At 43.1% G+C, this 27737-nt stretch overlaps 2 protein-coding genes across 2 annotated transcripts in view; one reads left to right on the top strand and one right to left on the bottom strand.

Moving 5' to 3' along the window:
• IGFBP7 (insulin like growth factor binding protein 7) overlaps window positions 1-4754 on the top strand; it is an 18449-nt gene extending 13695 nt beyond the window's left edge. The window contains exons 2-5 of the mRNA XM_069855403.1: window positions 669-778; window positions 1944-2060; window positions 2875-3001; window positions 4565-4754. Of these exons, the coding sequence (XP_069711504.1) occupies window positions 669-778; window positions 1944-2060; window positions 2875-3001; window positions 4565-4584 (374 nt within the window). The 3' untranslated portion in view covers window positions 4585-4754. The remainder of the gene's footprint in view (window positions 1-668; window positions 779-1943; window positions 2061-2874; window positions 3002-4564) is intronic.
• POLR2B (RNA polymerase II subunit B) lies at window positions 4750-27737 on the bottom strand. The gene is made up of 25 exons (XM_069855369.1): window positions 27618-27737; window positions 27383-27455; window positions 25266-25416; window positions 21163-21275; window positions 20709-20928; window positions 19653-19811; window positions 18292-18456; window positions 17543-17739; window positions 16761-16880; window positions 16210-16396; window positions 14958-15101; window positions 12718-12857; window positions 12490-12601; window positions 11869-12023; window positions 11439-11637; window positions 11157-11325; window positions 10580-10676; window positions 9227-9321; window positions 8691-8941; window positions 8516-8605; window positions 8165-8272; window positions 7599-7712; window positions 7346-7506; window positions 5865-6060; window positions 4750-5006 (listed from the first exon to the last, which is right to left on the bottom strand). The coding sequence occupies exons 1-25, from the start codon at window positions 27634-27636 to the stop codon at window positions 4917-4919; spliced, it is 3525 nt and encodes a 1174-aa protein (XP_069711470.1). The 5' UTR covers window positions 27637-27737; the 3' UTR covers window positions 4750-4916.

Below are 27737 nucleotides of genomic sequence, written 5' to 3'. Positions count from 1 at the left end.
AGGAAAATGAAGCTCTGCATTCACCTGCTTCCTTCCCAGACCACCGCCCCAAGGAGAGCTCTGCCACCTTCCAGCCAGCCTCCTCTGACTGAGTATTGCACGCAGGTAAAACAGGAGCAGCAGAACACTGAATTCTGCTAGCCGGCTGCCACAGGCTTTGAGCAGAATAAAATCATGCTGGAAAGAAAGGATGCTGCAAAGCTGGTCAAGCTCTCTATGGCATGAGAGAGGATGGAGCGGGACGCTGTTTCCTGGGGGGTCTCTTCCTCCATGCCATGTTAGCATCAGTGATGCACTTGGTGGCTGCATGGCGAACAGAGGCAGCAGGTTATGAAGAGAACAGAATACAAACACTATCCTACCTTTCACCTCAGTCCTGCAAGTAGGTGGACTGATCACCTGAACTGCTCAACACTTGTGTTTCCATCTGAGGCAAGTGCCCATCAGCCTAAAGCGTTTAAGGTCAGATGCATGTGCAGCTTTAGAAAGGAGGTGCTGGGATGTGGGATCAGTTCAGCAGGCTTTGCTCCAAGCAGGACCCCCTTTCACTATACTCTCAAAACCTGTTGGAATTGACTGGCCTCACTTAAAAGATGAACAAGGAGGAAGGCTTGCAGTCACCCAGTGCTTAAAAGTATTTATCTCTTTTTTCTTTCTTTTTTTTGCAGGACCCTCTATTGTCACCCCTCCAAAGGACATCTGGAATGTGACAGGAGCACAGATCTACCTGAGCTGTGAAGTCATAGGCATCCCAACTCCTGTCCTCATCTGGAACAAGGTAAGGGCTTTGATAGAAGCTCTTGGGACGCAGCAAAGCTGAGACAGCTGAAACTCCTGGTAAGCATAAAAAACCGCAGTAGTTTCCTCCTTAGAAACACAAATCTTTGAGTTCTCCCTTCTGTGCGGCTCTGTCCACCCCCAAGACATCTGGATTTGCTTTATCTTTTTCTAAACGATGGTGGCTGGACACGGCTGGCCCACATCAGGCACCCATAAAGCAGTTATGATGCCCTGGTAATACCTGGCACAGGGTGGGGGTCAGGCTTGAGCAGGGAAGATCCTGCTCACAGGGCTGAGAGCAACTGCACGGTCCCTGTAGCCTCTTTGAATGCCACAGGTTTGTGGGCACTTGGGAGAGAGTCTTAAAATAAGCTGAAACAAAACTAGGTTAAGTATGCTACAAAAAAGAAAAAAAAAAAGCTGGATTAGCTCAGAGACTGCTCTGTCTGAGACAGCAAGTGCAATTCATAGGGGTCCCAGAACAAACTGTTGGGTGAGCACACTGTGTAGGTGTGTTGACTCAGGCAGCGTTTTCTGCCTGCTTACAAGCAAGGCACCGTGTTTATCACGATGCTGCTCTGCTTTTCTTGCCTGTTCCTCATGCTGAGAGACTGTTCCACCTGGTGATGACAAGGGTTGAGCAACGCTTATTCTGAGCTACACTCTGGGCTTGGATACACAGCACTGAGAAATGACTGCGCAGCTGCTCTCTCATGGATGCTGTGCCAGCCTGGAGGGATGTCCGCCTGGTTTGCTGCAGCAGAGACCTACAGGGCTGTCCCTGGTCAGTTTGGAAGAGGATAGGTCATGCAGGGAAAGCCCATTCCAGGAGCAGCGTGCTAGTTTGAGCTGGAAATGGACCTTAAAATCACCTAATTCCAAGTCCCCTGCCATAGGCAGGGACACCTCCCACCAGACCAGCCTGCTGAAGGCCCCATCCAACCTGGCCTTGAACACCTCAGGGATGCAGTGTCAGTGCAGACGCTGAGGCATTGGGGCCACAGTACACAGAGGTAAAGGTGAAATGCTCGCACAAAAAACCCCACTGCTCCTGCCCAAAACACACTCATGTAAAACTAGTGTTGATCTTGTCTGTGTGCAGGTATTGGTCCTGAGAGTTCTAACATTAAAAAGTTCTCACACCTCTCTGCCCTTCTGTTTAGATAATTCGGGGACAGTACGGTGTCCAGAGGATGGAGCTTCTGCCTGGGGACCGGGAAAACTTGGCTATCCAGACCCGAGGGGGCCCTGAGAAACATGAAGTGACTGGCTGGGTGCTCGTAAGTACATTGTGAATGCAGGGAGCTGCACAAGCACTACAGCGCCGTTTACAAACAGCTTGTGAACAAAGAACAGCACAGAAGACACATGGCAGCAGACAGGGCATTTAGAGAAAAACGACCTGTGAGTAGGCATCAAGGGTAAGGGTTGCTGCTGGCTCCAGCCTTACCCATTGCAGTTTTTCACCTCTGTCTAGCGTGCAGCAGAAGCAGAGAAGGCTAGACTTAAATAAAGGAATTGCCGTACATCAGACGGAGGTGCCGTACGTCCCAGTAAAGGAATTGCAAGTACGATGGCTCCCAGCTGCAGAGAAGCACAGCTTAGGGTGTTGGTTCCTGCACCAATTGCAAAAGCAGAGGTAGAAACAAGGAGACGGAAGGGTTTGAGCTGATGATTTTGCTGAACTGATTGAGTGGATGAAGCATTTTTTGCTTCCCGCCTCCCTCCCCTTACAAAGCATGCAGTGCTCTGATGCATCTCCAAACTAAGTAAAGAATAAAAGACAAGGAGGGAGCATTACAGGTGTGTAAGCTGGCCTAGCAAAGAAAGCCAGGCTGATCCCCAGGAGTGGGTGCTTATCTGAATCTTCACTGGGGAGAAACTTCACAATCTGAGCCTGAGGACTGTTCAGCGCAGACAGAAGAGATGGTGTTGTTTGTGTGGTCCCAAAGGGTTAACTGCTACGTCACAGAGTCTGTTCATCTTGTTATGCCTCAAGCAATTAACAGGTTATATAAGATACCTTAAAACAGCATCACTTCTACCTGTGTGCAGCACACTTACCGGGGGAGCGGGGTGTGTTTCTTCCCCTAGATCTCTCCTCTGAGCAAAGAGGATGCTGGAGAATACGAGTGCCACGCATCAAATGCCAAAGGAGAGGCAACAGCTTCTGCAAAAATCCACGTTGTGGAGACTCTGCATGAAATAGCCCTGACCAGAGGTAGGTAGTGTGGCTGAACACTCAGCAGCTATTTCCCCTATGAGTCTACTCAGTTATGGGGCATAAGAGAACCACCTCTGTTTAATGCTGTCTGAAAAAGAAAAGCACTCTAGAGAGAGCAGTTTAACATGCAGATTTTTATTGGCATTGGCAAAACGTTCCCGGCAAACCTCTGAAACTGGACAAGGCGGAGTTCTCGAGGGATTGTTAAATAACCCCCAGGTGCTGTGAAGTACTGGAGATTACAGTACCAAGTTAAAAACAACCTTTTGGGGTTTTTACAAAGCAACTTTCAGTGATTTTTCCAACCCTAACTTTGTATCCTCCTTTCAGTGTTCTCAGGACTCTTGCATACCCGCCCATCTCTCCTAGGAGCAGTAGTAGCACAACCAGCCCCACAACAGAGAGGGAATTTCAGACACTTAAATTCCCGCTGAGTCCCTTCATCTCCTTATTTTTCCCTATCCTGCAAACATCCTAGCCCCCACCATTCTCTCTGCACGCTGGAGTGTAAAACCTCGGTGGGGACGGATGTGCCACAGCGCAGCATTAGACTAGACCTGAAGCCTTCCCCCTCCAGCCCTCAGCCAGTTTTCAAGCTGCCAGGCTGCCTACAAAGCTGATGGCAAACCAGCTACTCACATTCCAGCTGCAAAAAGGACGGCTTAGTAGCAGGGTCACATGTTTTTTGCAATAAATCCAGTATTGTAACCATGCTGGAGGCAGAGGCACTGGGAATAAAGCATCCCGCTAGAAAATACTGTGCTGCCCAAATCCACTTTTGGACATATGCCTTAGTTTTAATGCCACTAGCTTTACACAAACGATATAGTCTTGACTTCCTATCATAGAATCATAGAATAACCAGGTTGGAAGAGACCCACCGGATCATCGAGTCCAACCATTCCTATCAAACACTAAACCATTTATGAGCATAAAATGAATTCCAGTATCACTTGCACATAGCAACTTTTGCTAAGGGTTTTTAGGCAGCCTCTAATCCCTTTTCAAACATCTGATTTACAGATATGAATGAAATTCAGTTTTACTGAGTTGTGCCAGGAGCAGCACACTTGCACCCCAGAACAGATGTTCGCTCCCCCTCTCACAGTAACTCTACTGCGAGGTTAGAATAGTGCATATATTCCCTCCTGATTTATTTCTTATACGCACACCCCATGTCACAGCTGTTTCTTTTCAGCTGTAGGAAAGCTCCCAAGCAAGCAAGCCGTAGCTAAGCAAGGAGCTGGCAGCCTGCAAGAACTAACAGGAGATTGATAACGTTGATGGAACATAGTGTCAGTCGTACCAGGCTCCTCCATAGCTACACACGGCACAGTTACGAGTGTCCCGTGTCCAGGTGATCTCAGCACAGAAAAATGCCACCACCATCCCTCCTGCTGCCATAGCCCTGCAGCTCCCTGGAGGGAGGGAGCCAGAACTAAGTTGTCACGTCTGGCCCCCAGCTAAGGCCTCAGTTTAACACAGTAACTGAGTTCTGCCCACGCTCTGCTATTACCCCGTGAACAGTACAGAGCGTAACATGTTTTTGTTTCTCCACAGATGACGGTGCAGAGCTGTGATGTGAGGACTTTCACTTACGCCTGGTTTTAAATTAGTATTTTGGAAAGCTGCAACCTCTGGCTTTTTCTAGCTCACTGATCGTTCCCTCCTAATGCCCTTATTCTTTAATTACCAATTTGCTTGCACACTTCTTTTACGGATACACAAATAAAGAGATGCACAAGTTTGATTACAAATTTTATTTATATTTACACGAAACAACCAACCATACTTTTGAAAAGCAGGTAGGAGATCAGTAAAACTGTACTTTAAATGTAACCTACACAAAATGAAACAAAACCTGAGCACTTAAGTCTCACTATTTTTAAAAAAGAAAAGGCCCTTATAAAGGCTAAACGCTCATCATGCGAGGTGCAATACTCATAGACATCAGTTCTTGGAAGAGGAGTTTACAGGCGTAGGGCATCCGAACCAAAGATATCTGAAAAGAGATTTCCAAAGGCTTGAGATAAGCATTCCTAAAGCATCAGCTTCCACCACCCTCTACACAAATAACTTGTCCAGTTTTTGGCTTAAATCTGAAGTTACACATGAAAGCATTTAACAAGAATTGCTCAGACAATAACAAAGCAAGAAGGAAGCTGTGACTCTCTCTAGAGGCTATTCAGCAGCTATAGAGGACACAAAACCTGCAGCCAAGGGATCTGATCTTAAACAAGAGGCATTTAACAAGGTAATATGTGCATAGGAAAGTGTGCAGGGAATGCAGTTAAGATTCCCAGCACACATCTCGTCAGTAACCCCAAGGCCATTGTTAGAGCTGCACCATCAGTCCCTAGTGCAAGAACAAGCCTGTTTGAGGCAATTACTTTTATCTCTGCTGCTGCTCTCCCTTGACACTGTAACCATGCACCCACAGGAGAACGCTTTTATATTTTTAAAAGTGTAACACAGAAGACTTCCCATGGGGACCCAGCTCTGGTAGCATAAATATCTTCATGGGGACAGTCACGAAGGGTGTTGGCTCTAAATTCCTGTGATTCTGAGTTTTACTTCTAAAAATAAGCTCTCAAGCATTTACTTTTGATGTCTTTGAAAACTCTGTGCTGCAAGATACTTGAACAGCATTTCCTGTCAAGTGACAAGCCAATACCGTAAGATTAATAGGGAAACATCTAAATTAACTAGGACACTATAAACACTTAAAACAGTTATGAAACTAAAATAGCAATTGTTCTGGTGCTTCTTTAAATATTTACTTCCCTATCCTCCTGCTCACCCAAGGGGTATTTCCTCTTGCCCACAAAGAGAAATACTGAATGATGAAAACCACACATACCTGAGTTTTATTACGGCATCCCCGGCATTCATAGGTGTGAGTCCTCGTGTTTGCAATCGCCATGATTCCACAGAGGTTACAGACATGGACTTGGTAGGGGTCTGAAGCTTCAAACAATCTTTCTCTCAAGAACTGGGCTGCTCCATGAGCAATCTGGCAATCTCGTTCCATTTCTCCAAAACGAAGGCCGCCATCACTGAAGAAAGGAAAAAGAAAAACGCCTCAACTTTAGAGCATATTGGGAAAATATATCAGTTCTTGCTGCTGGAAAAAGCAACTTATCAGAAAGACAACAGCAGTGTTACAAGGCAGGAGTAAAGCTGTGCATTGATTTTCCTCTAACACCTCAGAATAAAATTGCTAGGGAGAATGCAAACACAGTAATTTGTAACTGCTGCTGAGCATCTCTAAAGCAGATATTAGACAGCTAACAGTCACAGCACAGCAGTGTAGCTAAATGAGGTAAACTACTAAATTATTTTCTGCTTATCAGTGCTGGGTTTAACCTTGGCTGGCTGCCCAGTTGTCACCAAGCAGGTCTCTCATTACCCTGTACTTACAGGACAGAAAAGCCCATAGGCTGACATAACAACAGGGAGATCACTTAGTGATTACCATCACAGGCAAAACAGACTGAGCATGGGGGAAAGTATTTTAATTTACTGCCCATTAAAAATGGAGTAGGATGGTGAGAAACAAAAGACAAAACTAAAAACATCATCTCTACCTTCTTCCTAGGCTCAGCTTCGCTCCTTTATTCCCAATTATCTCCTCCCCTCCCCACAGTCACAGGGGGAATGGGGGCTGCAGTCAATGCATAACAGTTCCCTTCCTTAGCACACTTTTTCCCTGCTCCAGCATGGGGTCCATCCCATGGGGTGGACCTTTTGGTCCTTCACAAACTGCTCCAGGATGGGCCCTTCCCATGGGGTACAACACTTCAGGAACAGATTGCTGCAGCATTAGTCCCCCTGCCAGGAGCCTGCTCCAGCGTGGGCTTTCCAAAGGCTACAAGTGGGTACCTGCTCCACCATGGTCTTCCATGGGCTGCTTGGGGATCTCTACTCTGGCACCTGGAGCACCTCCTCACTCTCTGACCTGGGCATCCGCAGGGCCATTCCTCTCACATCTTCTCACTCCTCTCTCAGCGGCTGCACGGCATTTCTTACCATTTCTTAGCTATGTTATCACAGAGGTGCCACCAGCATTGCTGATGGGCTCAGCTTTCGCCAGCGGTGGCTCTGTTGGAGCCAGCAATAAATGTCTGTGTCCAGCACAGGCAACCCCTGGTCAGAGAGGCCACCCAGCAGCACCTTCTGCTGCCAAAACCTTGATACCTACACCCAATACAAGCATGAAAATCAGGGGCTAATAGGTGTGAGCTAATTACGTGCTAGCTGCAAAGCTGATGCAGCTAATTCTTAGGGCTAAAAACTTCAAAGAAAAGAAAACAATGCATAGAAACTATTGAACTTCCTTACCGAGATCTACCTTCCATGGGCTGTCTGTTAAGTATCTGGATTGGCCCTCTGGCACGAGAATGGATTTTATCATCTACCATGTGCTTCAGCCGCTGATAATACGTAGGACCAATGAAGATCTGTGATGTGATTTTTCGACCAGTGAAGCCATTGTAGAGAACCTGAAGTAGTCAATGCAATCACTGAGTCATAAGCCTTACTATCCATCAAATGTGTACTAAAAAAATACAGTGAATTCGTATTTTGATTATACCTCATTTCCTCTTAGATGATAGCCGTAATCTGATAACAAATTGGAAATCTTCTGCACATTGACAGCATCATTAAAAGGTGTGGCATCACCAATTTCTCCTTTGTTTGCAGACACCTACAGACATTTGCAAAAGCTTGTAAGATTTCTGAAGCATTCATGAGAAAACATTAAGCTGTTTCAAACAGTCTTAATGCCAAAACTTGAGATTCCATGCCCGGGACAGCACCCGTGCTTTGTTTATCAGGTACACAATTGATAGTGAGATTTTTAAAAGTACAAAGGATCAACAATTCTGGCACTGTTTTTTCTAGATTGCAGAAACTGTTTGGACTAAAAGCAACAGCTGAGAATGTACACTGGTCTGACTTGCTGGACAAAATTTACAGGACCGTAGGTCTTGCCCAAGAAACCTGCTTTTGCTGTCAAGTAACTGGAGAACGATCACTATTTTTAGCAGATTACACCTACCAGAAAATAGTTCCTTTACCACAAAAAAAGGCAGGAAATAAAAGAAACACATTTTAATTCATACTGCTTAGACATGCAGCATAAAAGATACTTCTTACCTTCCCCTGAAGACACTCGATCAAGTGACCAATGGTCATACGGGAAGGGATGGCGTGGGGGTTGATAATTATGTCAGGTGTGATTCCTTCACAGGTGAAAGGCATGTCCTAGAGCAGGGAAACAGACAGGCAGCACTTCAGTTCCATGGATTCAAATTAAATCTTTTAAAGCATTTCAAAGGAGCTGAAGTACCAAGTAAGAAGAAGCCATGTCCCCGTTTAAACATATTTTAGCTAAATTTTGGTCAATATATTGCACGCTAGTAGATATTTCACAACTTAAGGCAATTCCAATGCTAAGAAGAACAGAAAACCTTTAAGTGGGGGGTGAGGAAAGGAGGAAATCGCTACCTCTTGTCTGTACTGGATACCACAAGTTCCTTTCTGACCATGTCTGCTGGCAAATTTATCTCCAATTTGTGGGATTCTTACAGAGCGCACCTGTAAGCCATAGGAAGACATTAAATTGGTAACTTAATTACATAACAAAATTGACTGAAAGTAGAAAGGATGCATCAGTGCTCACCCTAATCTTGCAGAACTTGTACCCTTCCTGGTTAAGGGTTACCATGACCTGATCTACAATCCCGGTCTCACTAGTTCGCAGGAAGGTGCTGCAGTCTCTCTTTGTGAAACGTCTGTTCGTGCTTTCCAGTTCATCTTCATTTTCCGGCAGAGTTACTGTTTTGCCAATGATGACATCATCACCAGACACACGTACCCCAGGTGCTATCAAACCATCATCGTCAAGTTTGTCATAGATTGCATGTCTCATACCTTGGGGAAGAAAGAAAAAATCCCTAGACTCCTAATCTTTTTAATCTGTTGACTTTGATGTTCTGTAGAAACTGAACAACTCTGCTTGCAACTTCAGATTTCTGCTGAAATGCCTAAAGATAATTTTAGGCAAGTATCTTAACTGATCTATTTTGCTATTAATGCAAACATTTCTGCTATTTTATACATTCCAAAATAAAAACTGAATCAGTTCAACAACATTAACAGCCATGCTCACAAAAAATGAATTTAAAAACTCACTCTTCATGCACTCCCGTAATTTACCTTGGCAAGTTTCGCGTGTAGGCTTTTCAAAAACTTCCTCTTGGTCATACCCTTTTTTAGACTCTTGCTCTTTGTAAGAGCGGTAGAACACAGATCTGAAAAAGTTATGAAGCCTTCTCCAGTGAAACCAGCATAATTTTTCTCATCTCTACATCTCAATTTCACTACAATCACCCTTTTATCACATACTCTGGCTACTGTTACTAATGACAATCAAACCAAATAACATTCACATGCCACAACCTTTCCTCTAAAGTCTTGTTAATCACTGAGAAGGGGAAAACAACAACAAAACTAACCCCACCAAACAAACAAAACCCAGTTTCAGGTGGCATTTTGATGGTCACTTTCCCAATACTGCTGAAGTACCTACAAAGAACATGCTAATATTTGATGAATTGCAGAGACGTTCAGATCTGCTCAAAACCAGTTATTTTTCCTAAAGATTATTCACATCATTCTCACATTATTCTTCTCCTTATACCTGACATTTTGCAAGCACATTTAGGGTTCTATAGCTATCTTGCAGTGCCAAACTCAGTGCAACTGAGCTGCACTGGAAAACTTCCAGTTCATACAGGCTTCTTTCTAGTGCTTTAGAGGGTTTTGTTTGCTGTCTCATTTGTCAGCACACCAAAACCACATCCTTTCAGATAAGTACTCTCCACATTTAATTACTTCTGCGCACACAGGGGATACTATAAAAGCTTCATGTGAGCCAGGAAAGTAATACACACAGTTATTCAACACCGGAAGGGCAGTAGATCCAAGATACCAGGCATGCACTTCTTGGGCTTAACTTGGACAAAAGAAAATGAACAAAACTAGAAACCCATTGACCAGCTATACAGCTAAGCACAGGCATCTGAAAACTATGATAAAGTTGTCCCAAAAGCAGTTCCTACTAAGGAGACAAGCACACCAATCCTCCCTGGCAGCAGTTATGTTACTGAAGACAAGACTATACTACAAAGCTGTAATACTGGCATTAAGGAGTTTGCATAACTGGCAAGAGTTCTATGAAAATAAAACCACAAAGAGTCTAAATATTTTTTCATTAAATCACTGTACAAAGAACAGTAAACACAGTAAATAAGACCAAAAATAGAAGAATTGCGAAGACAAAGTGGGAAGTCGGGTTACATAAGGATGAACCATTACTCAGTCTGTTTTGGCAAGGTACATGTTTGCCATTTGCGTTGTGCTGCTCCTCCACCCTCATTAAAAAAAGTGGTTGAAAAGGTTTGGAGAATGGTGTCTTCCAGCATAAGATGATCTTTTCCTGAGCTTCTGGATAACTCTGTATACTTTTTTTTTCCCTTCCAAACAGCTTAAAAGTTTACAAAGTCTCACCTGAAAAAGCCTCTGTCAACAGCAGAACGGTTCATGATGACAGAGTCTTCCTGGTTATAGCCTGTGTATGATGCAATGGCTACAATAGAGTTGATACCTATAATATGTAGAAGCAAATACTTTGAAAGGATGCACACGTACCAGACAGGCACTGTTTATAACTCAAAAATCAGCTGTATTCTACAATGAAGCTGTTCTACCCTTTCTGAGATAAAAGCTCCATGTTATGTCCTCGTTCCCCCCACAAAAAGCATGTGGTATCAGCAAATGCAGCTTTAGGTAAAAGAAAAGCATCAAGAGTGACCTCTTGTGAACAACCTAGCAAATGCCAATAGAGAAAATGCATTTTTCCAGTTAGATTTTCACAGACTATATGAATAAAGTAGTTTCAGCTGCAAAACTAGCAACAGTATTCTTTGCTGCCTAGAGGTCAAGCTACAAGTTAACATTTAACCCATACTTATTTTTAAGTTATATGTATTTGCTAAATATTCAAGTATTATATGCGCAACATTTGTGACTTAGTTTAAACAAAACAGTATCATTTCTGCTTAAGAAACATTAACTGACAACATACCTGCTGGTAACTCTCTAAATCGCAAGTATTCCATGGAGCGTGTTGTTACCAGGGGCTTCTGAGGATAATACAGCACATGTGCCAGCGTATCCATACGAACGTGAAAGTTTGTAATGTAAACTCCCATAGCCTGTTTACCCATAGCAGACTGGTATGTGTTCCTGGGAGACTAAACAGACAATAAAAAAAAGACTGGAATGCATGTACATAAAGCTTTTCGCACATAGACCTGTGGGTTTTCTATCAACTTTAAAAGCAGGATGTCAGAACTCATGCACTGACCTGGTTGTGATCAGGGAAAGGGATAATAGATGCGCACACTCCCAGGATCATAGATGGGTGAATCTCACAGTGTGTGTACGTTGAACAATACGCCACACCTTTCTCTTGCAAGTCATCTGGAGTCATGGCCAGCATCACAGTCTCTTCTTCCAGTGTATCAATGTACTCTACTACACCACTGGCCACAAGGTCCTGCCAACTGAATAACCAACAGCTGAAATACTCCACACACAGGCTTATTATCACTTCCCTGGCTTATTATCACTACCACTGCTTCAGTGTGATTAAAAATATAAATTAAGGTACCAGGCAGAGGAAGTATCTTTATGCTGCACAAAGCTTTCAGTATTTCTCTCTCCAATCTGAGGGAACTTGCAGCTTCCAAGATGGAAAATTAGACATTCAGCTGAATTTCAAGAACATATCCCACCTGTAATTATTATACTCTCGTTCCTTCAGTTGGTCAATATGCCTTTTCTTCAACAACAACTTCTGTTTTTCCACAATTAAAAGGGGTCGACAAATTCTGCCTGCATCAGTGTAGATGCGGATTTCTCGCTCACGAATATCTCTAATCATTGAGACCTGTACGAGAAAGCAGTACAAAATACATCGGTACAAAGTCACAGCCTGGAATCAGAACTGTGGAAGATAAATTAGGATAACAGAGTTCCCTACAGCAAAGACCTTCAAGGTGCTATCAGCAGCACAGAACAAACATTAACATGCTTTCAAACAGAACTGTTTCAAGAGACTATTTTCAACTGTTTTTTTCAACTTGATCCTCTTTCAATAAAACCAAAATCAAAACAAACTTCCTCCCCTACGCCAAAAAACCCCCAACCAATCAACAAAGCATGCACATGAAACAGCCAGAAAGCTTCAAAACCCCAAAAACTCTCAAAACAAAATGAAAAAAAAAAACTTGAAGCAATGTAAAGTATGTTCAGAAAAAGACTTGCAAATGAAGCTATTTGGAGCTTGCAAAGTACTATCATAGCATTATCCTTTCTTATCTAAAAAGACACCCAGACATTTATAACCTTTATACCTCTGACACAATGATGTCCATCTGACGACGGAGCTTCCTTAGAGTATTCATAAGCTGCTCTGGATCTTTGTGTATTCCTACCCAGCAGCCATTAACAAAGATCTTGGTAGCACTAGAAAGAGGGGAAAACAAATAATAATAATTAAAAAAAAACCAACCCACAGAACTTTGAAGTGCTGTGTCACATAAGAAGCTTAAGTCTGTTTAAACAGTTTCATTAGCACATACTCAGCTATTGCTGCTGGAGATATTTCTTCCAGGTTTTCCATACTCCACTCTTCCAAGAATTCCAAAATTGGGGATGGCTGAGACCCCACAGAAATATAAGCCATCAGGGCTAAGTTCTTCACAAGTCCTACTGCGTGACCCTAGTAGAAACACAAAGTTAACTTGTATTTCTAAATCAAGAGATTCCCCAAGAAGATCCAAGAACTTACATTCCTTAAGGAACTGGACACAAAACATGCCATTTACTTTATTCATTTCTATCATTCAACTACAGAGACAGCCATAAAGCCGCATATTCAGAAGGGCTAAAGCCCAACTAGAACTGACTTTGGCCAATTCTGTGAAAGGTAATTAAAAAAAAAAAATCTTTCTACAAATATATAAACAACAACAGCAGGGCCAAGGAGAATCTCCACCCTTTACTGGATGCAGGGGGAACAATCACGACAAAGGATGAGGATAAGGCTGAAGTACTTGATGCCTTCTTTGCCTCAGTCTTTAATAGCAAGGTGAGATGTTTTCTGGGTACTCAGCCTCCTGAGCCAGAAGACAGGGAGGGGGAGCAGAACAAAGCTCACATGATCCAAGAGGAAATGGTTAGAGACCTGCTCAGCCAATTAGATACGCACAAGCCTATGGAGCCAGATGGGATCTACCCAAGGGTATTAAGGGAGCTGGCAAAGGTGCTCACCAAACCCCTTTCCACCGTCTACCAGCAGTCCTGGCCAACTGGGGAAGTTCCCCTTGACTGGAGGCTGGCAAACGTTACGCCCGTTTACCAGAAGTGCCAGAAGGAGGATTCAGGAAACTACAGGCCTGTTAGTCTGACCTTGGTGCCGGGGAAGATCATAGAACAGGTCATCTTGAATGCTGTCACACAATACACACAGGACAACCAGGTGATCAGGCCCAGTCAGCATGGGTTTATGAAAGGCAGGTCCTGTCCAACTAACCTGATGTCCTTCTCTGAAAAGGGTACCTGCTTAATGGATGAGGATATGGTGCATCTGGACTTCAGTGAAGCCTTTGACACCATTTCTGACAGCACTGTGGTTGAGAAACTGGCTGCCACTGCCCTGGAAGGTGCACCCTCTGCTAGGTAAAAAGCTGGTTGGATGGCTGGGACCAAATAGTGGTGGTGAATGGAGTTAAATCCAGCTGAAGGCCGGTCACAAGTGGTGTCCCCCCAGGGCTCAGTGCTGGGTCCAGTTCTCTTCAATATCTTTTATCAATGATCTGGATGAAGGGATTGAATGTACCCTTAATAAGTTCACAGATGACGTGAAGCTGAGCAGAAGTGTCGATCTGCTTGATGGAGAGATTTAAACAGGCTGGATTGATGCGCTGAGATGAATGGTATAAGGTTCAACAAGGCCAAGTGCAGAGTCTTGCATATGGGACATGACAACCCCATGCAGTGCTACAGACTTGGGGAAAAGTGGCTGGAAAACTGCCTGGAGGAGAAGGACCTGGGGGTGTTGGTTGACAGCCAACGGAACATGAGCCAGCAGTGTGTCCAGCTGGCCAATAAGGGCAATGGCATCTTGGCTTGTATCAGAAACAGCGTGACCAGCAGGGCCAGGGAAGTGATTGTGCCCCTGGACTTGGCACTGGTGAGGCTGCACCTCAAATACCATGTTCAGTTTTGGGCTCCTCACTACAAGAGAGACATTGAGGTGCTGCATAGTGTCCAGAGAAGGGCAACGAAGCTGGTGAATGAGCTGGAGAACAAGTGTTATGAAAAGAAACTGAGGGAACTGGAGTTGTTTAGTCTGGAGAAAAGGAGGCTGAAGGGAGACCTTATCACTGTCTACCACTGCCTGAAAGGAGGTTGCAGCGAGGTGGATGTTGGTCTCTTCTCCCAAGTGGCAGGTGGTAGAACAAGAGGGAACGGCATCAAGTTGTGCTGGAGAGGTTCGGATTGGATATTAGGAAAAATAGCCGAAACACTGAAAGGGCTATCAAGCAATGGCACAGGCTGCCCTGGAGGTGGATAAGTCACCATCCCTGGAGGTGTTTAAAAGACCATTAGACGAAGTGCTTAGGGATATGGTTTAGTAGCAGACAGGTACAGTAGGACTCTATCTCAAAGGTCTTTTCCAACCAAGTGATTCTAAGATTCATGTCACCTTTTCAAAAAAAGTGCAAGTCATCATCACAAGTGCCACAGCTAAAAAACCACTAGCGCATAAAAGCAATTAGGTATGAGTAGGCACTGATGCGAATATTTTGTGCATTACCTCTGGTGTCTCAGCAGGACAAACCATTCCCCACAGCGTATTGTGCAGCTGTCTGGGCTTTGCTAGTTTACCATCTCTACCAATTGGAGAATTCAGGCGTCTCAGATGGGAAAGCGTAGAGGCAAAAGTCAGGCGGTTTAACACCTGCATGTAGTAGGGGATTCAGTTAGTCAAAGTTTAAAGTGTGGTGTTGACAGGCATCATGTTACATTAGAGCAAAGGATTAATGTCCTCTAGAAATTGTACTTCAAATGTACTTCAAAACAACTAAAATAGTTCTGAGTTTTGTTAGACATAGTTTTTAGTTCACTTCCATTAATCTTAGACGAAGTTTACCCTTAAAATCTGGGGGTTTTGTACAATAGCTTACTCTGATGAGGTAATTAGAATGAGTGATACTTGCATGAATATATTTTAAGTTGCATTTTCACCAGGAGGGTTTGTGAGTACAATGACACAGAGATATTTTCAAATTTAGCTTGAAAAACTAAGATGACTTAGTTATTAAGAACAAATCAGCATTTACATTCTCTTCAGAGTCTGTTCAAGGCTTCTCAAAAATGAATTTAAGAAAATAAAATTTTACAGACTGAAATGTGAGAATTTATTTAAAAAACAAAACAAGACCCTTGTACACATACACCAACGACACTATCTGGGGACTGTTACCATCTTCGCCTCTCTCCTAACTTCACTTTCCCCAAATTATGATCTCACTGGGGCTCCAGACAACAAAATCCACTGGCATTTAGAAACTGTCACCTCTTTCCTGTTTCTACCTTTATGAGAAACAAGCTCAGCTGCGCACTACTCTGGGTTAATAAAGTCAGTGCTCCTTATTACTAACTGTGGGATATGTAACTTATATTACAAGGTGTCGCTCAGGTTTCTTTAACCACATGAGAAGCAGTGGAATTAAAGGAAAGAAATCTATCCTCCCTAAGGATTCCCTGGGGCGAGGACTTCGCCAGACACACAAGCATATGCTCTAACACAAAAGTCTTTACAAGAGTTACATCAGCTGTTTACCAGTGAACACAAACAGCTAATGGTTGGACTCGATGATCCAGTGGGTCCTTTCCAACCTAGTGATTCTATGATCCTATGATTCTAAAGCAAAAACCAAGCAACCACTAAAAAAACCCTAAACTCCACAACAGACTCAATTATTTGGATTTTTACCTGTTTCAGCTATTTAACATAAAACAGACATGCCTGACAAGCAATGTTAAACTCTTCCATAGTATCGTACCTGAGATACTCCTGCTCTGGCCTGATGAGCTTTCTTCTGGTCACCCCAGTTTCCAGTTGCTAACGAATACTTCAAACCATCAGAAATAATTCTTGTTTTAATCGCCAGTTCCAAGTTGAAATCTTTCCCTCTGTCAATATACTTTTGTGCATATATTCTCACTTCCTTCAGCAAATTCTTAAACATTCTGTAGGAGAAGATGCCAAGAAACATGATTAAATAGTACTGTAGCAATTCAGCCCACCCAGCACTATTTGGAAAGAACATCACTGGCTTCCTGAACCAAAGCAAGTAATTTGTATCAGTGGCAGGGAGCAGACACAAAACAAACTAATCCATTTGTGAACACACACAATCTTTGCTTCAAAACAAGCTGATGCCACCTACTATCAGGGGAAACTCACTCCGTGAAAATATGATAACGAGGAACAGGCTGTGCTGCTCAAGACTGGCTGTCAGACACAACAGAATAGTCTGGTTGATTTAGAAGCACAGGTAGCAATGCCTCTACCATTAATTCTCCCCAAAGAAAATTTACATATTGCAGTTACCCTCTGAACAGGAAAGCCAAAAGCGGCCCAGCAAGATCCAGTCTTTTGTTGCCGTAATGATCTCTGTCATCAAGCTCTCTTCTTCCCAGTGCTGCCAGCAACAATCTATGAACCATATACCTAAGGAAATAAGACAGTCTATGTTTTAAACTGATGGCAGACATTCACAACAAAGATTACAGGCTTTCATGGGTAAATCAGTGAACTATTTCCTAAAGTTTGTCCATTCTAGATCTTTAAGATACTGCTGTCCTGAAATAGACTTCTTCAGCACCTAAGTTCTTAGAGATTGACCCTCTGCACTGTAATATGGGCCGTGTTTAAGCACTGGGAATTTGGTGTAAAATGGTAACTCTCCTGATGATATGGTTCGTCTGCGTACCACCAAGCAGTGATCAAGAGGATGTGCTAGTAGTTTTAAAGAGTGGGTTTACATTACAAACAGCTTATCGGTAGTTATCTATGCATTTGTTAACAAACTCTGTATGTCGTTCATGCAAAAAAAAATAAGCCAAACAATAATTTATCACTATCATCACATCTAACTTCAGATCAATAACATGCTGGAGGCTCGTTTTGTTTCAATGTTTTTTTCCTATTTTATCAGCATTTGCATTTTCTCAGCCAGGAAAATATATCAGTGCCCTAAAGTTTATTATTGAGTATCCAGAATGCTGTGGTTAAAAAACACTCTCAGTGAATTATTCCAATAATAGACACACACGTGAATAAAATCCGTATTCAGAGTGCACTTGTAGATGTGTGACAGAATACTGACATACCCTAGAAAATAGGCCTTCTTGGTTTCACAGAAGTCACTGACACCAACATGCGGGAGCATTTCTTTCTGCAAGACTTCCTTAGCGTACTTAATTCTCTTTTCTTTGGTGACACCTGGCTTCGCACCTCTTGACCCGATGAAGTTTAGAGCAACATTCTGCTCCTGAATGACAAACGCTTCATCCAGAGAAGGTTTCACCTAATGCACAAAACACAGCAAAATCCTGTAGCACACAGCACCTGTTGGGCTTGCAGGAAACCAACACACTAGTTTGCTGCTGATTTTTTTCAGGAATTGCTAATTGCTGACAGATTTCTTTCTGGCTTTACTATAGTAGTTCTATAGTATAGTAGTTCTTTCAAGAGAACTGTTCTCTTTCGAGAACAGTAATGGAGCACACAGGAAGCAAACAAAAAACAGTTCAGACTTCAGAAAACAGTCATTCAAGTACATTCCAGGCCTGTGGCTGCAGCATGTGTAAATTATGATTTTAAAATTAAAGTCGATGGCACCAGAATAAGTTGTTACCTCTCCAAATATTCATTAACCCTTGAAAATTTCTATTCCACTTTGTTCACTTAAAGTACTCATTAATATGCTTGGGCACAGAACTTTTGACATTTCCAACAGATGACCCACAAAAATAATAAAGTAATAAATCACAATTGGAAAATGAACAATACTTTGAATGATTATGAGCCACACATCACCGAATGTCAAGAAGGAAATAACCTATTTAATATATATTACCATTTCCATCATTTCTGGATCTTCAAAATCATATATGATGTGCTCTAAAATGTCTCTGTCTGACACAAAGCCAAGTGCACGAAAGACAATTATGATGGGAACTTCTTGTTTGATATATGGCAAAGTTGCTACAATGCGCTGACCAATAGCACTCTTCTTTGCACCCTGAAAAAATGGGAGAAAAGCATACATAAGAGTCTTTAAATGATCTTGCTGTTAAGTAAAAACACCTCTCTGGACTTCGATGATGCAGCATAAGGGTATTTATTCAAGTACTAAAGGAAAACACAACTTGGGCAGTGTGAGGTGTCCCTGCCCAAGGCAGGGGAATTGGAAGTGGATGATCTTTAAGGTCCCTTCTAACCCAAACTATTCTATGATTCCATGATAACTTCTCAGCAGCCTAACTAAGAAGCTATTCTGAAACCTTACTCAGTAGTGACTTTTTTTTTATTTTAAAAACATTTCTAACTTTAAAAGTCTGCAAAACCTTGGAAGGTTTTTGCCAATACGAAAGAATTTAAATACTATTCATTCACTCATATGTATCCTTTCTCTCCCCTTGTGTATTTGCAAAAAGCAATTCTATCCACCTTCAGCTTTCCTTAAGTCTAGCTTTTCTAACCCACTGTGTAAGACTCTCATTCTCATGATTATTCAAAAGCAGCTGCTCCCCTCTCCCAGAAAGAGAGGAGAAAAAACATTATGGGATGCAGAGGGACAACCACTCAAGAACGTCCCAGCCACCAGAGAGGACAGTAGTGCAAGACTTCCACTAGAGTTAGTCTTTGAACACATTTGGGAATTTCCAAACATCAGTGCAACAGTAAATAAGTACTGCCACCTTCTGCTTTTGAAGTTAGGAATAACACTTATTCCCCCTCACAGATGGCACAATTGAATGTCAAGTATGAAATAAAGTGGTCTACAAAACACATCCAAACACTAATTTGACCACCACAAAGACACTATCCTTACTCCTATTCTTGCCCTTTGTCCAAAAATACCAAACAAAAAAACCCCACAAAACCAAAAAAACCAAACCAAGCAGCAGCTTGTTTGGAGTTTCTAAAACTTCATTTACACTAATTCTGAAACTGATTTTTTGCATCACCCTAAAACCTGCCACAAATTGAGTTTTCATTTCAATTCTCAAATTACTTGTCCCAGAGACAGGCATAATCTATGACAAACAGGATACATTTTCATTTAATTCTACCTTCTTCCTAACTTATCTTGGGAATAAATTTCTTCTCAAAATCCCAAAAGTGACACGGAAAGACAGGCTAGTGGCAAAACTTCTAAACCAACATAAAGTTAATGTAAGCCCCAGGGCAGGGGTTATCACCACTCAGGCCTACCTGCCCACCTCTGGCCAGCATGCTAACCCATATGGTACTTGTTGGTCGAGAGGAATTCTCCAGACAAGATCTACACTCTCCTGTGTAGGCGTATTTTGAATCTTTCTTTGCGAACACATACACTGTGTTTGTAGCCATTTTCTCTTGAGCAATCAGAACCTGTGTGAGAAACACGAACACTAGTAAATAACTGAGAAAAGAGCACGCTGAAAGTTAAAAAGCACAGCGTCTCTACTATTACCCCAGGCACCTAAAGAGCACTGTATAGCGTGAAGCCAATCTGCCGGCCTCGGTTGGATTACACTCTATGTTTTAAAAATATAGAATTAAACAAAACATAAGTCTAATTAAAATAGTAAAATCAAAAGACACCAAGAACACCGTTCTCTATGATGTACTTAGACCATATGTTAGCTGTGCCAAGATATTTCTGTTACAATAGGCACACAACACTGATAAAGAAAGCATTTCACTGTTTCCAAGGCCAATGCCCCAATCCCTGGCATTTGAATGCGCCAGCTCTGACTGACAAAGCCAGATCTTTTTTTTTTCTGCCAAGAAGACAATTAAAATTCTTTCTTTCCTTTTTTTTTTTGCATTTGCCCAGGTGTCTGTTACAAACTGGCAGCATTACTGGTGAGGCAAAAGCGTGAAGAGGATATGATTTGTTAAAGCTGAATTCACAGCAATGGCAGGAAAAACTTATAATAAAACACATCTATACAGTTGCAAACAAACTGCAGGAGACTCCAAACGCAGAAATACCTCATTTTAGAGTACCTGCTGCTCAGCAACATTGAAAATGGAAAGGAAAATATCTTAGTGGCATTCAATGCAAAGCAGTTTATGAAATAGAAGGGAAACATGCCTCAGAGAAGAGGGAAAGGTGGCTCAAGAAAATCCTAACAGAGGACTAAAAGCCCGTCTTTATATAAGATCACGAGCACCCACAGTAACCACAATACACGGAAATAAAAGTGCTTATGTCCCTGGCAAAACACACAGAAACAAGTAACAGAACTTTCAGTGTCTGTAAAGGTACAATTAATCCCTTACCTTTTCCGATCCATTAATGATAAAGTAGCCACCAGGATCAAGTGGGCATTCATTCAGTTCACAAAGATCACGGTCAGTTAAGCCATTCAACAAACAGTAGGTTGAACGTAACATAATAGGAATTTTTCCTATAAAAGTTTTCTGATGCTGTGTCTGCAACTGATCCTCCCCTTCTTTAATAACTGTTTTAGTTATATCCACATACAAGGGGGCCGAGTACCTACAGAATAAAACAACCATTGTGTTACGTGCCAGTTACCGCTCCAGGCTGCACAGAAGGACAATGCAGTTATTAAGCATTAACGAATCATTGTCTGCATTTAACAACTAAACATCGAAATTTAAATAGAGCAGTAATTATTACATTTTCAAGGCACTACTAAATTGAAGAAGACTATCAATAATGCAGGACCAGTCCTTCCTTGTGCTTATCCACTACAGAGTTTGATCTTACGTAAGGTTTCTCAGTCTGGCTTCATTGGGCATCATCGGTGAGGGTGCTCCATCTCTTTCCCAATGTGTAGGTTTGGAGAGATAGATTTGTTCAAATTTCAGCAGATACCGGGGCTGGAAAACAAGAAGACATTTACCTGTAATGGAAGAAACATTCATTTTGGTTGTTCAAAACCAGCCCCACAGCTTAATACCAAATGCTGTCGCACATCCTCAGCTCAATGTATGGAAACAACATCTCTTCAGATGTCTGAAAACCACTCAAAATCTTTTGGTAATTCCTAAACACCCCATTTAATTAAAAAAACAAACCAAAAAACAGAGGAAAGTGAAGGGTCAAAACCATTGGTAAGATAAGAACAAAGTACCCAAATAGGTATTATTCCTACAAAACAGCTAACAAACTCAAAATCTGCAAGTCAGTGAATATTTTAACAAATAGAATATGCCTACTTAGATATTTGTTGTTCATGTAACTTTAGATAAAATGGCTAGTTTTATGGTGCAAAAAGATCAATCTGCTTCAACACATACAATAAGATATCAAAAACATGCAAGATTTTGGTTTTGCATAAAACTTTAAATTTAATAGCTTTGGTTTAGTTCCATAGAAATCCTTTCCCATGTTACAGTGAAACCATGGGCATGAAGGACAGAAAATCATTCAGCAACAGAACAATTCTCAGGTCCTTCATTTTGCTCTGAGCGCCCGTCACCCCTCAGAATCCTACTGCAATGAGATTTAGAGCATTCAGGCCACTTAAAAATCAAACCCCTCGCATTTAAACCAAAGGGGTACAAGTTTAGAACAATACTCTTATCAAAGTGCATTTGTGTATCTGGTAGGGGAAGCTAGAATTTAAAATAAAGAAAGCAGTTACACAACACTAGCTTTGCTGAAGCGTTTCCTACGTGTGGTCTCAGTTCTAAGTGCACATGCATGCTGACGCAGCTTGGCTCTTGGCCTCCTTGCATGCAAAAGGACCTAGTGATGAGCCACTCTAGTCACCAAGCTCTCCTTCCCAGACTACAGGATTCAGTGGGCCAGATAAACATAAGCAAATCAGACCCGGATGTATACAAAGTCGAAAGATTTGTTGCCTTAACGATGTTTCCTTCAAGTTGCTATTTCCCATTGTATCCCTTTGCAGAAGAGAAGCTGACATAAATAAAGAACTACAGCGCTGGCCCCAACTAAGTAACTGCCTGGAAGACAGTCAAGAATGTCTACTGATAAAATAAAACTTGATTTCCATGCAGGCATTTTACCTACTCAGCCACAAGGACTCCATCACAGCATGCCTCCAACGCAACACTTGCTCTAACAGAGCAAGCTTCAATGCAGGTAAAAAAAAAAAGTCAGCTTATTGTTTACGTCAGCAGCGCTTTTAGCCTTTCTAAAATATATTTTCAAAGTCCTCATATTAGGCCTTCTCTCTGGATTCACTATTAAAGGCAAAGGTGCAAACTATCCATCTTGTAAATTTTATCTTACATGCAGCCACAGAAACCACCTTTTTAACTTCCAGGCCAGGTGGGTTTATTTATTCTAGAGATTGAACAGATAATTGCAACATTTTATCAAAAAAACCCTGCAGCTTTCACACAAACTGAACTGTCACTGCTGCTCTAGTCACAAGATGTACAATAACTAGCCTTCTGTATTCAAGGTATTCTCTCTTATTTATTACTAACCAAAACTGCTACTGGAGGAGAGCTGTTATCGATAACTGAAAACAGAGCAAGTTGGGTAAATTGCGTAAAACTAATTCCTAGGATAATTCTATAGGATCAGTAAACAAAGTAAGAATCAAATTATATGAAAAGGACATTGTAGAGAGGAGGGTGCTGGCCTCTTCTCCCAAGTGACAGGGGACAGGACAAGAGGGAATGGCCTCAAGCTCCGCCAGGGGAGGTTTAGGCTAGACGTTAGGAAAAAATTCTTTACAGAAAGGGTCATTGGTCACTGGAACAGGCTGCCCAGGGAGGTGGTTGAGTCACCTTCCCTGGAGGTGTTTAAGGCACGGGTGGACGAGGTGCTGAGGGATATGGTTTAGTGTTTGGTAGGAACGGTTGGACTCGGTGATCCGGTGAGTCTCTTCCAACCTGTTTATTCTGTTTATTCTGTGAAAAAATCCGAAAACAATCTGATTTTAGAAGGGCACAACTACAATAGTAGATGGCAGAGTCTTGCTGGCAAACATTTTGTAGGTCAATCCCCACCCTCAACTGTTATCTAAAGAAACACCTTTTTCCTGGACGTGCCGCAGCAGCCATACACAGCACCAAGTTTCCCAAGTTCTTGTGCAAGCACTCTCAAAGAGACCACCTTTACCACAATTCCTATCTCTAAGCATGGTTGTTAAACCCTCTGATGTGCTCTAAATTGTTCAAATTGCCTTCAAAATTTGAGGTGGAGAAGTGGAGAGAGAGAAACAAAAAGTCAAACTAGTTCAATATACTCAGTCTCCTTAAATTAATTAAGTATCTTCAAATGAGGCAAGAGGTTGCCTGCAAGTGACTTTGAAAGCAAAAGCAAGCTTCCCTTTTCTCACGTCTAGACCTGTTGCTAAAAACTCTGATAAGCAAAAGTAAGAAGCTAGCCTCTTTGATTTGAGAAAGCAAAAGACTAGCTTTTGGGCAAAAGGAAGCCAGGCACATAACACACTTGCAATCTGAACCTTAACCACTTACAGCGCATATACCAACTGTAGAGCTGCACAGCTAGAGATTTTAGCAATAACATGCATAGAACAACAGAATCACAAGGTTGGAAAGGATCCACTGGATCATCGAGTCCAACCATCCCTATCAATCACTAAACCATGCCCCTCAGCACCTCGTCCGCCCGTCTTTTAAACACCTCCAGGGAAGGTGAATCAACCACCTCCCTGGGCAGCCTCTGCCAAGTGTCCAATGACCCTTTCTGTGAAACATTTTTTCCTGATGTCGAGCCTGAACCTCCCCTGGTGGAGCTTGAGGCCATTCCCTCTTGTCCTGTCCCCTGTCACTTGGGAGAAGCAGCCAGCTCCCTCCTCTCCACAACCTCCTTTCAGGTAGTTGTAGAGAGCAATAAGGTCTCCCTTCAGCCTTCTCTAGCCTCAACAGCGCCAGCTCCCTCAGCCACTCCTTGTAAGACTTGCTCTCCAGCCCCTTCACCATCTTCACCCCTCTTCTCCAGACAGAAGAAACAATCAAGAGAATACTGTGAGATAAATATTTATGAACTGCTTGCCTAAGGAGGAAAACAAAAGAAATCTCAGCTATTCTCTCAACAGCATACTTGTTTCCCTGCAAAAAAAGTAAAACAAAACAATCAAGATGCATAACGCATTCCATGTTTGGCGTCCTGAAGTTCCTCTAAATTTCTACAGCAAGCAGCAGGCAATGCCTGATAGCAGGGGACTGGATAGTTGCTATTTCCACTCAGGGAACAGGGATCACACCACATGAGGGACACAGATGAACACATCACAGCCACTGCAGAAAGTACACACTCATTGTACAGGAGCCATCACGCAGCACAGACCTTTGTAAATTTGTTCTCCTTTGGAACATGGTGCCAATGAAAGATGATAAGCACTGGCACCCTTTGAAAACCTAGACCAAACTTGGGCTGAAGAAAGCTAACAAAGAACTATTCAGCCACAAACCCTTCTTGCAATGGTAAAGCTACTTAATATCAAAATCCCAACAAAACATGATTTGCTTTTGGCTACCTGACTGGCTTTACTACACTCCTGTCAGTGCAGCGCCATACACTTAATGACAACATGAGCCGCAGCAGTCGATTGTTCTTGGTCATTTCTCAACTCAGCCAACAACCTAACCAGCAGGAGAGATTAACTCTATAGGAGAGGGAAGTTCAGTACCATGAATGACAAAGCTCTTTCACGAGTTCCTCAGCAGTACACCTGACTACCTGGAAACTTGGCTATATTCCTCATATAATCCATACAATTCATACTTCTGTCCTGTTGACTTCCTGAGCAGGGTCATAACTCAGATGTATTTCCGTTTCTTGTGATGGCGGTTGAATAAAACCCACAGAAAATAGTTCTGCATTTTAAGAACACATCACCTCTGATGAAGGTCACCACTTACCGGTTCTTCCACTTCTCCTGAGGCATGCTGGGCTTCAGCTTGCAAATCAATAGGTGGAGCATCTTCAACAATTCTCTGCACAGACATCTGAATAAACTCGTCAAAAGAATCCAACTGTTGCCTGACTAAACCCTTTTCATCAAAATAGGAGCTAAAAAAAAAAAAGAGCACATTAATGAACAAGAGATCTTAAATTGTGTACTTCACACATTAACAAGCTCTAGATGAATTAATTACAAAACCTTCAAAAACCATGAAATACAGTACAGAATCAAACACATTCACTTTTTCCAAGATGTAAGTTTCAAACACAGGTGCCCCAAAACATTTAACAATTCTCTTACTGACTTGAAAACACAGACACTACAAAGCGTCGGACTTCTTGCTACTTCTTGGCTCAGCCATGTCTCTACGCACAGTCTGCTTTAAACTAGAAGGGAAACATGATGACTTAAACCTCAGTAAAATCAGCTTCAGCTAAAGTTTTCAACAATGTATGTAAATTACTTTGCTCTAACTAATTTTCCAAGCTGCAGTAAATTGAGCGCATGCCTTTACTCAAGGTAATAGTTCTCGGAACTCTTAGCTTGGATCGCCTCTGTTCCAGCAACGCAGACATCCCCAGCTTCACTCCTTCTCTGGAATCCCCTTAGCCTTAGCATTACTTAGCTTCAACCCAGCACAACCTAACGGTAAAAATTAAAGCTTAAATTTAAAGCCTCACAACCTAAGTTTTAATGGGATGACCTAAACGTGTTTGCTGCATTAGCTCCTCCTAGCAAGCTCCTGTGCCTCACAGTCCTGAAGCCAGGGAAGCCACACTACCTCAGCTTCTGCTCCATTGCTTCCAGGACCTCCAGAAAAAACTGGTAAGAACTACCTCCCTACCCATAACCTCAAGCTTCCCCAAGAGCGGCAGCACACCCTTGGCTATCGTGCTGTTGCCATGCTGAATCTTGCCAGCACAGTCCCTAATTGCACAAGGGAAAGGAGGAAAGGAAAGGGCAACCTATATCATAAAATGGTTGAAGCTAGAAGAGACCACTGGAGGTCCTCTTGTCCTATCACCCCACACAAGCAGGGTCACCTAGAGATGACTACCCAAGACCATGTTCAGACAGCTTTTGAATACCACCAAGGACAGAGACTTCATAATCTCTCTGGGCAGCCCATGCCAGTGCTCACTCAGTCACTCTCACAGTAAAAGAGTTCCCTCAGAGTGAGGTGTAGCCTCAGCTGAAGGACTTGCCTCGGTTACCTCCCGCCTGACTGAAAACAAAGGTGGCACTTCTTACTGGGCTGCAAGAGAAAGGACCTCCTTTTTCCTCCAAAGCTTCTCATTTCTCCTTTCCATCCCGACTGCCTACGGGACCACCCCTGCAGACCTACTGATGTGTCTGCAACTACTGCTGTAAGGCACCAGTCACGTACATGTTATGAATGATGGAATTAGCAAAAGAAAAACTTTTTACTTGATTCCACACAGAAACCCACTCTTTAAGATCACAAGAAGCTGCAGATCCTGAATGTTCCCATCTTCCTAAAAAAACACTAACATGGTAAAATAGCTGAGCACTCATTTCCTGATGCCAGCATCAGCTATAAGAGCAGCAGGCAAAATCATATGCAAGGCAGGGGATAGAAACTACTTACTCATTCAAAACAGTACTCCCCCCTGACACGGGGGTCAGCAGGGCTTCTGAAACCCTGGTGACAACCCTGCTGTTTCTGCCTACAGCCCCTACGCTCAGAGTGTGCCAGAACACACACCATGGCACAGCCGAGCCCACAGCTTTCATTGGGTGCTGCTGACGAACTGGGAGTCATCTGTAATGGCTATAAATTGGAGAGGGGCAAATTTAGACTACACGTAAAGGAAAAATTTCTTCACGATGAGGATGGTGAGGCACTGGCACAGGTTGCCCAGGGAAGTCGTAGCTGCCCCAGCCCTAGAAGTGTTCAAGGCTGGGTTGGATGGGGCCTTGGGCAGCCTGATGTAGTAGGAAGTGTCCCTGCCTATGGCACGGGGGTTGGAATCAGATGGGTTTTAGGGTCCCTTCCAACCCAAACCATTCTACGCAAGGCCCCATTAGGCCCAGTGAGCTCTGTCAATTCACCTGATGACGATCCAGCAGGCCTCCTGCCACAGGTCGGGGGTGATCTCATCGTCGTCCTCATCGTACTGCATGTCTGCCGGGAGAGCACAGCGTCAGGGCAGGCCCTAAGCTCCCACCCACCCCCCCTCGCCTCCTCGGGAGACGGGCACCGATCCTGCCCGCCCGAGGAGGCCCCGGGAGATCCCCCCCCACCCGCTCCCGCCGAACCGGGGAACACGTCCCGCAGCGCCCTCACCTTCGTCCGCGTCGTACATGGTGGCGGCGTGGGGAGCCGCGGGCGGCGGCCGAGGCGAGGGAAGCGAAGAGAAAGAGGAGCGAGAGAAGGAGCGAGGGCGCCGCGACGGGCACGGGCAGA

Source organism: Phaenicophaeus curvirostris, chromosome 4, assembly GCF_032191515.1.
Source record: "Phaenicophaeus curvirostris isolate KB17595 chromosome 4, BPBGC_Pcur_1.0, whole genome shotgun sequence".
Classification (NCBI taxonomy): domain Eukaryota; kingdom Metazoa; phylum Chordata; class Aves; order Cuculiformes; family Cuculidae; genus Phaenicophaeus; species Phaenicophaeus curvirostris.
Note: the sequence above shows the minus strand (reverse complement) of the source record. Positions and strands in the feature narration are given on the sequence as shown.